General features: G+C 40.6%; 1 protein-coding gene across 1 annotated transcript in view; it reads right to left on the bottom strand.

The window, feature by feature from the left end:
• The window catches only part of LOC122562216 (dynein axonemal heavy chain 17-like), a 464,703-nt gene that overhangs the window by 415,194 nt on the left and 33,954 nt on the right, over nucleotides 1–15,555 (bottom strand). The window contains exons 7-10 of the mRNA XM_043714924.1: nucleotides 14,360–14,485; nucleotides 8,018–8,170; nucleotides 7,687–7,773; nucleotides 2,984–3,151 (exon numbers count right to left, since the gene is read on the bottom strand). Coding sequence (XP_043570859.1) covers nucleotides 2,984–3,151; nucleotides 7,687–7,773; nucleotides 8,018–8,170; nucleotides 14,360–14,485 — 534 coding nt within the window. The remainder of the gene's footprint in view (nucleotides 1–2,983; nucleotides 3,152–7,686; nucleotides 7,774–8,017; nucleotides 8,171–14,359; nucleotides 14,486–15,555) is intronic.

Below are 15,555 nucleotides of genomic sequence, written 5' to 3'. Positions count from 1 at the left end.
CTGGGAATCATGATCTAATCGCAATTGCATGTAGGCATGGCTCAAGTCATGCCATGGACAGCTCCCCACCAGTTTTGCATATAAGCTGTCTATGCAAGGGATGGAGTATTTATCCAGCTGCAAAAAGCAGTTTATCTTTTGTTTGAAATTCCCACAGAAGTAAACCGACCTTGACAAACAAGATGACTGGTGCTGCATATTCTGCAAACTGTAATGGTTTGATGATACCTTTGCTTTCTAGCCTCCTTATTTCTGCCTATATTTTTGCTTGTGAGGCAAATGGCATTGGGGAGGCCTTGCAGAATCATGGAACTGCTTCTTGGTCAGCATGTAAGGTGACCTTGGACCCTTTGATAGTTCCTAGACCTTCCTGAAAAACATCCAGGTATTTAATTGGGATTTCATCAGACAGCCAATCAGAAACTGAATGAGCTGCTTCTCATAAGAGACCAGAATGGAAGCTGTACCCTTAAGCTGTCAGGGTTCCCCAGTTTAGGTTGTCAGTGTGGCAGATGTCTCGCACAAACTTAAGGGTTGAAGCCACGAGCGAACTTTGGTAAAGACTGGTTCTCCAATCATTGATATAGCCACAACGGTATTGACCTTCATTAGAACTGGGTGACCATTTAACTAGATTTTCACTTTGACTGGATTTGATTTGGGTGTAGCAATTTAACTGTCCAAACAAGCTGTAAGTGTGTAATCTCTTGGATGCCAGCCTATGAGTTCTCTTACTCAATTCTGATCTAGTGGGAGTTTTTTTTGCTATCTTGAGGATCTGGGCTAGCTGGCCATTGTAGTTGCTGCCAGTATGCTGACTCAAGAAAATGTTAATGGTTTGGCTGAGGCTTGGCTTTGCTTTGGGGTTTGCTGTGGGCCGACCTAGAGTTCTTCTGTTAAAGATATGTCCTGAATGAGGCTGGGTGTCCACCAAACTCAGTTGGCCTGCTGAGGGTTTCCACTTCCATCAGTATACCTGTAACTCATATGCTCCACTTGCCACATTTTCTAATGACAAAGCCAGTTTTAATGCCTATTTGAAGTCCAGTTGGGATTCAGCTAGTGAATGCTTTTGCACGATGACATCATTATTCCCACACCAAACGGTCTCTCAGCATCTCACTTACGATTAAACCTAAATCACAGACCTTTGTCAAAAATCTTTATATGGATTCCCCTGGTTCTCAAACTGCCAAGTAAAACCAATATCATCACAGAAATAGAGAAGGCATGGGGTCATAATATCCCTTCACTAAATCTGTAAATGCTTGAAAGGTTTCAGTATCTGATGCCTCAGGTAAAGTTAGACTTCTAACAATTGAAAAAGCTGCAGGTCCACATGTCATCAGGAGAATTACTGTGCTTTTCATCTGGCCCAATGTCATTTGCCCAGAAAAAGTAACACCTTCTTTTCACATACTTGTCCCAGTCTTCGACAACAGGATCAAACAAGTCAAGTTTCCCAAATAGTGACACAATGCCAGAAGTGCTTCCCACAATCCAAAGATGTGCAGATCAGGTGGATTGGCCATGCTAAATTGTCCATAGCGTTGGGTGCATTAGTCAGAGGGAAATGGAAATGGGTGGGTTACTCTTCGGAGGGTTGGTGTGCACTTGTTGGGCCAAATGGTCTGTTTCCACACTGTAGGGAATCTAATCAAGCTTCAATATCTTACCTGAACAGTATCATAATTATTGCATCTCCTATTAACAGCATCCTGGAGGTCACCAGTGCCAAAAGCACTGACAACACTATGACAAAAAGAATAGGAAAGAAACTGTACAACAACCCATTTCTCGACCTCACAAAACATCACCACAATGGACAATTCAAGGGAATGGTAGAAAATTCGGCTGAATGCATGCAGTCCAAAGAGTATTAAAAAGTTTCAAATTAATTCTGTTCAAACCGATCTGTGCAATCAATATCTTGCCACTTAATTCAATATCCACTCACACCACCAATACACAGTACTTTCTTACCAAATAAAAAAGTCAGTAACTCTATAGCTAATGACTGTTATAAAGGCGACAGTGTTCAAGAAAGCAGCTTACCATTGCAACTTCAGGATAATACAGAGGACAATAAATATGAACATTTTGCATAGCCCAAGAACAAATTAAAAGTGACACTTTTTTTCTTAGTCAATGTATATCAGCCCATCCAGGACTAATCCATATATCATGGAAGCATGACAAAATCAACATCCCAGTTGACTGTAATGCTTAAATCAATGCTAATTTTATCACAGTGAAGGAACTTCTTTGAACATTTACCTAGGTGTTGAGGATAGAACTGGCGAACTTCAAGAGCTTCAAGGGTAATGATTTAATTTTCATGGTAGATGTAAAACACGCTAATGTTATTTTTATTAAGTAACTTTGAAACATGAAATAGGTTTCTTTTAGGTTTCATTTTTAGGGTGCTACAAATTATTGTTTGGAAGTGTGCTTCCACAATGCATGTGTAATAGAGTGGTAGATGTGGCATACCTGTTTGAACTACTTATAAAAATATGTAAATACCTAATTAACAAAAACAAGCTATTTACTGAGCCTGTTGCAATCAAAAGATCAACTTTTAATTTGTGAATCTGTGGCTGAGTTTTCTTATGGGATTGTGCCAAGTACGCTTGAGTCAATGTCTTGGCTTTATTTGGTGAAAAATATCCCCAAGTATAAAGATTATTTTCTGAATTATAATTTTGATAATACCATCATGTAGTAAAGTTTGAAAAATATTTTAGAACGCCTATCAAATTATGTCTCACTGCAAATTCAATGTAACTATGAACATACTCTTAGCATGAAATTATCAAAATTAATAATGTTAACATTTCAATCAGCCTTTCAATAATCCTATCAATTCTGACAATTCCGAAATACTTTAGTTACAATAATCATTTTTGCATATATTATTTTGAATAACAAGATTAAATGCTATCATGATAGTCTTACATTGCTCATAGATAATTTTCCTTACATGTTCTGCTATGTCCAAAGCGTTGTATGTGCAGTCAGCAAAGATTTTAATGTTTTCTAAAAATTCCAGATAGATCTGCTGCACCATCTGGCCGAGGAGATTTCCTCTAACGCCACCTACTTCAATTTTTTCCAGCTTTAGGAATTCAACAGTAGTGGAAAATATCTCCTGTAGAAATCAAACTTGATATCAGATTATGAGATAAAACTTTACAAGTCACATGATGATTGTTAAATTGCATAGCAGCTGTTTCCTGTTGGAACTATTTATAACTATTATATTTCCTATGTATGCCATGTACTTGTAGCAAAATTATATGACACAGGAATCCATAAACTGCATATCTTCACATTCATGACTGTAGTGTCACTCATGCATACTGGTGTCCCGTATCTTTGCTCAGACAACCAACTGTCCCCAAGATGAACAATTCCAACTCCAATGCAACCCCTAACACTGTTCCATGTTGTAAAAGCTACCCCTCTTTCAACATGGTGTATTGTCTGTTTGTGTTCTTGGATAAATTCCCTTCCAGCAAACCTTCTTATTGGTAGTAGTCTAACTTACTGATAAGAAATGGAGAAGGATACCCATCTTTTAGCCTTCAGCAAAAGATAGTCCTAGTCTTGATAAAGAGAATAATTTGATCACATCTGAAATTCATGACGGCTTATTGAGACTATCTGGCTCAACTAAAGATTAAATATTAACTATATGGACTTAACATTAGAACTGGTCTTGCAATTTTAAACAACAAATGGCTAGAACACATTGGACATACACACAAACTGATCTGCTCCACCCATGATCAGTCCTTGTACCCTGATGGGCAGAACTTATCTTATGATGCTCAGTCACCTTTTGCTGTACTAACTATCTCATACAACAACCACCACCAATACCTTACATATGTTGCTGACAACATTTCAAATGGGTCACTGTTACCCCTGCTTGAATTTTGATCTCAACCATTGGCAGGTTCCAGTTAGCAGAGAGTGGTAGAAAACACAGTGCAACTTAATTGTTGAAACCCTGACATCTCTCCCTTTTTCATATGGCCCTGTTGCATTATTGGTGTAAACATCCAGAAGAAGTTAATTCATCTTTAATCTTCAGTGCTGTTTAGATGTAGCCTTTGTTTTTAAGTGTGGAATCATGTCTAAGAGCTACTGCTTGGGGACAGGTCAGATTTTCCTACATGTTTTAATAGCTCCCAGTTTATTACAATGCATACTTGTATGAAACACCAGATTTTATGGGCAGGAAGTTCTCAAGTTTGTCACGACCTTCTAGGCTTGAATTCCCACATGCCATATTTAAAAGTCATCCAGACAGTACTTCACTGTCAACAACCTAGACTCCATGGTCATCATGAACATCCTTCCTGCATTTACTCTATGTAGTCCTGTTTGAGTTTCACATGTTTCTCTGAGATCCCCATTCACTCTTCTAAACTGCTGTGATAATAATCCTAATCAATCCAGTCAGTTTCGCCAACCCAGGGATCAGTCTGTTAAACATTTGCTGCACTCCACCCACAGCCAGGTCATCTTTTGTCAGATAAGGAGACCAAAACCACACACACAATACTCCAGATGCGGTCTCACCAAGGCTCTTCTCCCTTCACCACTCAGTAGCCATGAGATCCAATGTCACACTTGGTAGCCATATATCCCTCAACCCCTAAAAAAACACATACATGAATTCCTGCCCCCACATGAAACGCATGCCCAACGCCTTTTTCTCTATGCTTGATAGGCATCTTTAATATTAAAAGTAAAGGGAGAGTACTGAAGATCTGAGGTAAAACAGAGTGTTGGAGAAACCCAGCAGGTCTGTTCAGAATTCTGGAAAGCGAACCAGAGTTAATCTGTCAAGACCAATATGAATCTTGTTTGGAACGCTTAATGTTAATACTTCATTATGAGCAAATCAGATGAGCCAATGGGCTGAGAAGTGGCAAATGGAGTTTAAATTAGATAAATGTGAGGTGCTGCATTTTGGGAAAGGAAATCTTAGCAGGACTTGTACACTTATTGGTAAGGTCCTGGAGAGTGTTGCTGAACAAAGAGACCTTAGAGTGCAGGTTCATAGCTTCTTGAAAGTGGAGTCGCAGGTAGATAGGATAGTGAAGAAGGCATTTGGTATACTTTCCTTTATTGATCAGAGTATTGAGTACATGAGTTGAGAGGCCATGTTGCGGCTGTACGAGACATTGTTTAGGCCACTTTTGGAATATTGTGTGCAAATCTGGTCTCCTTTCTATCAGAAGGGTGTTGTGAAACTTGAAAGGGTTCAGAAAACATTTACAAGGATGTTGCCAGGGTTGGAGGATTTGAGCTATAGAGAGAGGTTGACTAGGCAGGGGCTGTTTTCCCTGGAGTGTCGGAGGCTGAGGGGTGACTTTATAGACGTTTATAAAATCATGAAGGGCATGGATAGGATAAATAGACAAAGTCTCTTCCCTGGCGTGGGGGAGTCCAGAACTAGAGGGCATAGGTATAAAGTGAGAGGGAAAGATATAAAAGAGACCTGAGGGGCAATCTTTTCACACAGAGGGTGGTATGTGTATGGAATGAGTTGCCAGAGGAAGTGGTGGAGGCTAGTACGATTGCAACATTTAAAAGGCATCTGGGTGTGTGTATGAATAGGAAGGGTTTGGAGAGATATGGGCCGGGTGCTGGTAGGTAGGACTAAATTGGGTTGGGATATCTAGTCGGCATCGACAAGTTGGACTGAAGGGTCTGTTTCCATGCTGTACATCTCTACGACTCTACAAATTAAAATTAACAGAGGCCAAGGCATGCTTTAAAAGAAAAATAAAGTTCAGAATGATGATCATCAGATTTTAAGAGACAGTCCAAAAGGAACATAAGAGAATTAGATTTATTCCTGACTAGAACAGATTGTAGATGAAGAAAGTAAATGTTATATGATTATTGTTAAGTAACGCATATTCAAACTCACCCACACTGTGCTAAAAGTAGAAGACAAATCACAAATGCATTCACTCAAGCCTCAGGAGTAATAATCAAAGCAGCATTAGGTGTAGTAATGATGACATGGGTAGTCAGAAGCTACCTCCCACGCTTCACCACTGATGGCTAAAGCCCTATTCCATCATCTACTCTTCATGAAACTCAAATGGATTCAATTATATCTCTTCAACTATTATCCTTTTAATTAATTCACACTTCTAAGTGGTATGTATGTGTTGCACTTTATTACCTTTTCTAGCATTTGGAGGGAATCCTGAGGGACAGGAAGTACATGTATTTAGAAAGGCAAGGACTGATTAGGGATAGTCAACATGGCTTTGTGCGTGGGAAATCATGTCTCACAAACTTGACTGAGTTTTTTGATGAAACAACAAAGAAGATTGATGAGGGTAGAACAGTAGATGTGATCTATATGGACTTCAGTAAGGTGTTCGGCAAGGTTCCCCATTGGAGACTGATTAGCAAGGTTAGATCTCAAGGAATACAGGGAGAACTAGCCATTTGGATACAGAACTGGCTCAAAGGTAGAAGACAGGGGGTGGTGGTAGAGGGTTGTTTTTCAGACTGGAGGCCTGTGACCAATGGAGTGCCACAAGGATCGGTGCTGGGCCCTCTACTTTTTGTCATTTACATAAATGATTTGGATGCGAGCATAAGAGGTACAGCTAGTAAGTTTGCAGATGACACCAAAATTGGAGTTGTAGTGGACAGCGAAGAAGGTTACCTCAGATTACAACAGGATCTTGATCAGATGGGTCAATGGGCTGAGAAGTGGCAGATGGAGTTTAATCTAGATGAACGCGAGGTGCTGCAGTTTGGGAAAGCAAATCTTAGCAAGACTTATACACTTAATGGTAGTGTCCTAGGGAGTGTTGCTGAACAAAGAGACCTTGGAATGCAGGTTCATAGCTCCTTGAAAGTAGAGTCGCAGGTAGATAGAAGGCATTTTGTATGCTTTCCTTTAGTGGTCAGAGTATTGAGTACAGGAGTTGGGAGGTCATGTTGTGGCTGTACAAGACATTGGTTAGGCCATTGTTGAAATATTGTAGAGGGCATAGATTTAGGGTGAGAGGGGAAAGATATAAAAGAGACCTAAGGGAAACTTTTTCACGCAGAGGGTGGTACGTGTATAAAATGAGCTGCCAGAGGATGTGATGGAGGCTGGTACAATTGCAACATTTAAGAGGCATTTGAATGGATATATGAATAGGAAGGGTTTGGAGGGATATGGGCCGGGTGCTGGCAGGTGGGACTACATTGGGTTGGGATATCTGGTCGGCATGGACGGGTTGGACCGAAGGGTCTGTTTCCATGCTGTACATCTCTGTGACTCTATGACATCCATTCTTGAACTCAGGAAAGCCCGGTTAATTTGACTCCTCTTAACATACAAATGCAATAGGCTTGGAAAAAGATATCCATGAGGGAAGGTAACCTTTTTAAAATTAATATTTCTATGACCAACTGAGAGTGGAGTTAAGCTAAGAGGAGGCAGTTCATCCTTCCTCACCTGGATTTACAACCATTTTGCAGTCTCCCATCCCGAATCGTGAACAATCAGAGACTTTCACCTGGTGTAGGTTGGAATATTAATGATGAATTATGGTCAAAAAGACTTGCCACTCGCAATGAGATATAATACAAGTGTCAGCACTCCAGTGCCACTGATAGAAGTAAAAAGAAAAATATGTAAATTATAAGTACCTCAATAGTCTGTAATCGATGCATAAATCGGTCTAATCTTGCAAATGCAAGATGTGAAGGGAACTCCCAGTATTTTGGTTCTCTGTCCTAAAACAGAAGGAAATGTATTTTAATAACAGTTATCAGAAAAACATTTTACAATATGCCTCACAACTATTATGTAATTGTATTATTAGTTCCAGTATCCTTTTCTATCTGGAACACAGGTTAACAGACTTTAAACTTTATAAGATAAAAAAGAGGTAAATCAATTATACTACTTCAATAAATGTATTCAATTAATTGTTCAAACTAGTAAATGGAAAATACTTACAGTATGAATGTACAGTACCTTAAAGAATGAGTGCATTTCAGACCGGTTACGATCATAAACCTGATAAAGCTTCTTTAAGACAGATATAGTAATTTGTATTGTTTCCAGCACTTCTTCTATTTCTCCCTGTAATCCCTTCATTAACTCTTCTGGATTTAGAAAGTTACAGGTCTACAGAAAACAAAAGATTTTCATTCTTTTAATTACTCTAACATATACAATAAATATTCAGCATCCACAGAGATTGTAAATGTATTTGCACAGTATTCTAAATTATAACTATAAGTTTGCAACAAAATCATAATGCCCATTTCAAAATAACAGAAAAGTGTAGATGCTGGAAATCCAAAATACAAACATGAAATGCTGTAAATACGCAACAGATTGGAGAACATTTCTGGAGAGAAGAAAACAGATTTAAATATGTTTGTGGATGTATCAGTGGGTTCTGGCATAAAATGAATGGTAAAAATGTCACTGCCTGTGATCACGGCCTCCAAGTTAAAGTTAGTAACACTGGATTAGGTGGTGTGGGAGGGAGCTGATGGTGTCAATGGTTATTTTCACTTCATCAGAACTGGGAAAAGTCAGAATGCAATAAGCTTTGAGCAAGGAGTGGGTGGATAAAAACCAAGTGAAAAGGTCTTAGTTAGGGCAAAAGAGAGGAAAGACAAAATGATGGAAGTGTCTCAGTGCCAAAGACAATGTGATGCAGCATGAAAAGAAACAAAAGATATACCTGAATTAAGTGTGCTATTCACCAAGCTGTTTTATAATTGCAGCAAGATATCCCTGCCCCTGTACTCAAAACTTCTCACTATGAAGGCCAACATACCATTTGCCTTCTTGACTGCCTGCTGCACCTGCTTGTTTACCTTCAGTGGCTGGTGTACAAAGATACCCAGGTCTTATTACACATTCCCTCTATCAATTTATAGCCATTCATCTAATAATCCACCTTCCTGTTTTTGCTCCCAAAGTGGATAACCTCAGTTTCAAGACTATCCTGCATCTGCCATGCATTTGCCCGCACACAGCTTGACCAAATCAACAAAATTGTGGTTGTCGTTTCTGGTGCCAAGGTTGATGCCAACTGTATGTCTGATTTTCTTTCTTTGTTTCAACTTGATAGGAGTTTGATACAAATGAGTGGCATGCTAAGCTATTTCAGAGGGCCTTAAGAGACTACCATATATGCTGTGCATCTGAAATCACATGTAGCCAAACCAGGCAAGGAGGGCAGATATACGTTAATGAACCAAACGTGTTTTTATGGCATTAGGGGCTACAAGGTCACCACTAGGCCAGTTTTCATTTCTGGATTTTAAAGAATTCAAAATTTCACAATCTGCATGGAGAGAGTCAGTCCCATGACCACTTAAAATTAGCCTGGCGTTCTGGATTACTATTCTAATGACATTACTACTATGTCACAAACTTCATTCAAGGATGAAGTGGAAAACTCCCAAATAGTGCTGCTGTAAGTTGCAGCTGCAGAGAGATTGGATGTCTATAGTAAAGAGAAAATGGTTAATCAGAAGATTCAAAGCTTTGAAAATGACTGAAGGCGCAAGGATTATGACAGATGTCGGTGAGGAAAGACTGGAGAAGAGGAAACTGAAATAACTGCACAGATCCCAGTATCCCGTCACTAAGTCACCCTTTATTAACTTGTGCACAGTTCACTAACTGTAGCCAGCAGTAGTGTAGGGAAACAAATATAACTGAGAGATTAGAATTTCCTCAGTTCTGGGGATTGAAAAAATATATAAACAAGAGATTAGAATATAGCACTATACAGCTGTAGTGCTTATTTTTACCCATGGCACCTGTGTAGTCTATGTGCAAGTGCAGGAGTTAATAAAAACACCATGTGCAAAATAATTTTATTCAACATTTTCATCAATGGGAAAAAAAAACCCATGTGGCCAAGGAACCAATGTCAATTTCCTGGGTTTTTTTTTCTACCCCCACACTAGTAAGGCTGGTATTAGCGTCCCTCCTACCATTTCACGTTCCCCTTACCCCAGGTCTGAGAATCAGGTTTAACATGGGGAGTCTTCTCCCCATTAGCAAATTTGTTGTGGCCCAATAATCAGACAGGAACCTGGATGGTTTGGTATCAATTGATGCTGTAGACTACTTATTTAAGCCTGTCTTCAACATTTGGCCTGCTCTTTCTGTGAGATCATTGGACAATGAATGGTATGGAGCTGCCCATGCTGAATGCTGTTTGACTTTAGGAAATATGCAAATATCTGGCTGGTAATTGACATCCTATTGTCCGTGACCAATACGTCTAGGAGCCCATGTATCATGAACAATGTTCACAGCTTTTCAATCGTCATCCCCGAGTTTGCCAAACAAACTTTACCAGTTTGAAGGATCGTCCACAATGCCAAGGAACATTAAGCCCATGAAAGGACCAGAGTCCAGAATTTTTCTGGCCATTCCTACGAATATGGGGGTTGCTGCTGGTGGCAATTTTTGGCTTTGTTGGCACTCTGAGCACTGCCCCACCAATGCAGCTATTTCAGCATCCAACACTGATCACCAGACATAGCTTTTTGATAGCATCTTCATCTTCAAAACTCGTGGATAATACTGGTGAATTTCAGCCAGTAAGAGGCCTTCACTCAGGACAATCACCCTTACTCCCCATAGTAATGCCGACCTCTATGGTGATCTGGTCTCGCCGGGTCCAGAAAGGTTTCAGTCCTACTTGAGATGGCCCTTCTGTTTCCTCCATTATCACTAGCTGTTTTTGTTTCGCTAGGAGACAGGATCTTTATGTCCACAGTCGTATATTGTCAGTGCTGACTGGAAGAGTATCACAAAGTTTAAAATCAGAGCAGGCTCTACACTGGTAGAGTATCTGCCAATGAGAGATGACTCAAGGCATCCATATTAACCACTTAGTTTCCTGGATGGTGTTTTTAACTCGGATGCACTGAGAATAATGACTCACAGCTGAGGTCTACTGGAAGCTATGGGCAGCGTCCTCCTTCAGTAGCCCTCATAGGGGTTTATGATCTGTTACTGTAACAAATTCCCATCCATAAAGGGACTGGTGGAACTTCCTCACACCAAAGATGACCACCAAACCTTCCTTCTCTGTCTGGGTATATTTGCATTTGGCATCAGCCACAGTCCGGGAAGTGTACACTATCACGCATTTTTCTCCATTGGGCCACCCATGAACCAACACCACCCTGATACCATACGGGGAGGCATCTCACGTCAGCACTATCTCTCGCTTCAGATTATAGTGGCCCCACATCTTAGATGACAATAGATGCTTTTTCGCTTTCCTAAACGCTACTTCTTGGCTACGCAACTATTTCCAAGGCTGACCCTTTTTCAATAACAGATTTAAGGGTGCTAAGATGGAGGCCAAGTTATGTTGGAATTTTTGGTAATGATTCACTAACCCAAGGAATGATCTAAGCTCCAATACAGACATGGTATCTGGAACTCCTTTGATCACTCTCACTTTCTATTCCAACAGATGTAATCCAGTTTTGTCAGCTCTGTAACTCAAGTAGGTCACTTGAGGGGCCTGGAACATACAACTTTTCTCTTCTGAGGCACACACCCACCTGGGAGAAATGTTTAAGCACTATGTTCAAGTTTTAAAATGCTCTTTATTGGTCTTCCCAAATAGCAATCTGGGTAACTCTTGTAAAATCTTCTCTGTGGTCCTCTGGAAGAGGGCACAGGCTGATGACACCTCAAATGTCAGCCTTATATATTGATATAAATTCTTACAGGTATTAATTGTAGTGTATGTCTGGGAGGTGTGGCTCATGTCCAGCATTGTAAAGGATAACAACTCCCTGCGAGCTTTGTGTACAAGTCCGCTATGTGAGGGATTGGGCATTTCTCCAGCTGCGAGAAGCGGTTCACCGTTTGCTTAAAATCACAAGGGCCTTGCATAATCGCAGAATTGCTTCCTGGTCACATGTAAAGTAGCTTTGGCCCCTATGGTAGTCCCAAGCCCTTCCTGAAATACTCCTGCTAGGACTTCATTAAGGCAGCCATTTTCCAATCAAAAAATATTGAGCGAATCCACGTGAATCTTTCTCAACCAAATCTTCCTCAATAGGCTTAGGGCCCAGCCTTTTATTACCACTAGTTGTAACTGCACCAACTGCTTCTCAAGGGACACCGGAAACAAGGCCATACCCTTAATCTGCAACAGTTTCCCAGTCTGGCTGAGGCCTTGAGCAAATATAAATATTGGAGTCATGGGCGAATCTTGCTAAAGACAGATTCTGCAACCACAGATAGAGTTGCGCTGGTATTGAACTCCATGGGAACTAGGTGACCATTTAACCAAATATTAATTTTAATTGGTTCTGATTTGGATGTCACTGAGCAATTTAATTGTTCCAACCCACATGTAGGGAGACTTTCCAGGATATGTGCTCTCCCAGATACCGGATGAGTTTTCTTACTCAAGTGAGGCCTGTAGGATCCTTTTACTATCTAGGGTCTGCATACTGGCAGCAACTGCAATAGCTTGCTGCCCCAGATCTTGAAGGACATTTTAGCCATTTGGCCAAGGCTCAGCTGTGGATTGGCCTAAGGTCCCTCTGCTCAGGATATGCCCTGCGTGAGGCTCTGCAATGCCTACACTCAAGTGGTGTTTCCCAAGCTCAATCAGACAGGTGAAGCAATCCAATTCCATTGGAAAGCCTTGTAGCTCCCATGCTTTACTTGCCACATTTTCTAATGACAATGCCAGTTGTAGTGCCTGTTTGAAGTCCAGTTGGGCTTTAGCTAGGAGACACTTCTGCATGGTTACATCATTAATCCCACATACTAAATAGTCTCCCAGCATCTCAGGGTTAACCCAAAATCACAAGCCTCTGCCAGACATCTTAACCTCGTCAAACATCCCGATATGGATTTCCCAGGTTTTCGAATAGTTAAGTAAAACCAATAGTGTCTCAGAATTAGAGGAGGTTTGGGGTCATAATATTCCTTCACTAACTCCACCAACTCTTGGAAGGTTTTAGTGTCTGGTACCTTTGGGAAAGTTAAGCCCCTTATAACTGAGAATGCTACAAGTCTGCAGGCAGTCAGAAAGGTTACTCATTTCTTTTCATCTGCCCCAATATTATTTGCCCAGAAAAAATATCACTATCCTTCCACATACTGGGCCCAGTCTTCAATAGCAGGATCAAATGAGTCAAGCTTCCCAAATAAAGGCATGATGTCAAAAATGCTTACACCAACTCCAAGATCACTGTAGCCAGCCAGTTCAGAGTCAGTTGCCTGAACTGACGAAATTCTAATCTCCTGGCTATACATTTTTTTTCTTTTTTTAATAACTGCACAGAAGCCAGATCCTGTCACCAAGTCACCCTTCATTGACAAGAGTGCACATTACACTGTCTGTGCCCAGTCAGCTTGCACTCAACTGAGGAGATTCTAATCTCCTGGTTACATTTTTTTAAGGAAGAGAATAAGTAAAATGAGTGTTAGTTTTCAAAGAGTGAGAATAGTGAGTTAATAGTAGATATTAAGGAAATGGCAGATGAAGTGAAATAACTGCACAGAGACTGGGTCCTATCACCAAGCCACCCTTTATTGACTACTGCACAGTACACTGGCTTGGAGTCAGTCCTCAACTGAGGAGATTCTAATCTCCTGGGTTTTTTTTTAAACAGAACAAAAACAAGAAAGGAAGCCAATGTCTCCAATTGAGAGAACTTTTCCCCACAGTACATTGGCTTTGGCCAGCCAGGTCAGAGAAATCCTCAACTGAGGAGTTTAATGAGGTAGTATCAGGCTTAAACAATTGGTCAATCAGGGCAGTGCTGTTTATGGATCTTGAGAAGGAGGCAGAACTGAGCAATACAGAATTAGAAAACTATGTGGTGGGAAGTCATGGAGAGGAAATCATTGGAGGAGATGAGATCAGTGACTGTTCTGGAAGCAATGACCTGATACTTAGGGATGGGGTCGTGGCTCAATGAGAAGTTGGAGAACAAGATGAAGGGTTGGTATGCATCTCCTATAAGTAAGACATTTCAACATTTACATTTACTAGTTAACCTGACAAGTGTGCCAGATGAAGGATTGCCTCAAGATGCTGGTAAAGGGGTCAGTTCAATATTCCTTTCAAACAGCAAGCTGAAAAGGACCAATAAGATAAATTAAGGAAACAACTGTATTTTAATGGCCAATTGCAAATGGAGCAATGAAGTATGGTAAAAAATAATTATGCAAATGAAAACATGTATGCAACTGTTTCTTAACTGGATATGAGTCAATTTTGAGATTATACCATGTTATAAAATTTTCTAACATGCAAGTTGAAAAGTATTGGATGATCTAAAATATATACCATACCATGTGAATGAAGAGATTGAAAATCTCTTGTAAGATAACAATGATTCTGGCAGGAGTATTGTAATATCGAGAATTGGCCCACACTAAACAAACAGTATGCAGTATAATATCAACGTAGGGAGACACCTGAAACCAAATTAATCTAATATTAATAAAGATAAATGTTTCTATTACTCTATTCACAATTAAATCTAATATGAACAAACAAAAACAGAAAAATAAGATACATTTTGCAGGTGTGGCAGCATTTCTGGAGAGAAAAACAGGTTTAATGCTTCAGGTCCATGACTTGTAAATGTTGTCATAGACTTAAAATATTTAAAGTCTATGCCTGCTTGTAGCAAGACCATGAAAGACAATCCCACTGGAATGGGAGAGGGGAAAGAGGACACGGTGACAGAGAATATAACAAGTAAACCTAAAAGAAAGAGAGAAAAAAATGGGTGAATGTAACAAGCAAAGCTAAAGAAAAGGGTCATGCTTGCGCACAAACTGGAGGTGTTCCACAAAGTGGTCACCCAGTCTGTGTTTGGTTTCTCCAATGTACAGTAGGCCACATTGGATGCAGCAAATACAATACACAAGATTGGAGGAGGTTCAGGGGAAATGCTTCTTCACCTGTAAAGATTGTTTAAGCCCTTGGACAGGTGAGTAGAGAGGAGATGAAGGTGTTGCACCTTCTGCCGGTACATGTGAAGTTGCCGTGGAAAGGGCACAATGGTATTAGTGTTCAAAGTTTGTGAGAAGATTTGTAGGTCGGGTGCTCGTTGTTGTGGTTGTGTTCGCCGAGCTGGGAGTTTTTGTTGCAGACGTTTCGTCCCCTGTCTAGGTGACATCCTCAGTGCTTGGGAGCCTCCTGTGAAGCGCTTCTGTGATCTTTCCTCCAGCATTTGTAGTGGTTTGAATCTGCCGCTTTCGGTTGTCAGTTCCAGCTGTCCACTGCAGTGGTCGGTATATTGGGTCCAGGTTGATGTGCTTATTGATTGAATCTGTGGATGAGTGCCATGAGAGGCATGGCACTCATCCACAGATTCAATCAATAAGCACATCAACCTGGACCCAATATACCGACCACTGCAGCGGACAGCTGGAACTGACAACCGGAAGCGGCAGATTCAAACCACTACAAATGCTGGAGGAAAGATCACAGAAGCGCTTCACAGGAGGCTCCCAAGCACTGAGGATGTCACCTAGAC

Source organism: Chiloscyllium plagiosum, chromosome 24 (assembly GCF_004010195.1).
Source record: "Chiloscyllium plagiosum isolate BGI_BamShark_2017 chromosome 24, ASM401019v2, whole genome shotgun sequence".
Taxonomy (NCBI): Eukaryota; Metazoa; Chordata; class Chondrichthyes; order Orectolobiformes; family Hemiscylliidae; genus Chiloscyllium; species Chiloscyllium plagiosum.
This window is presented reverse-complemented; position numbering and strand designations above follow the sequence as displayed.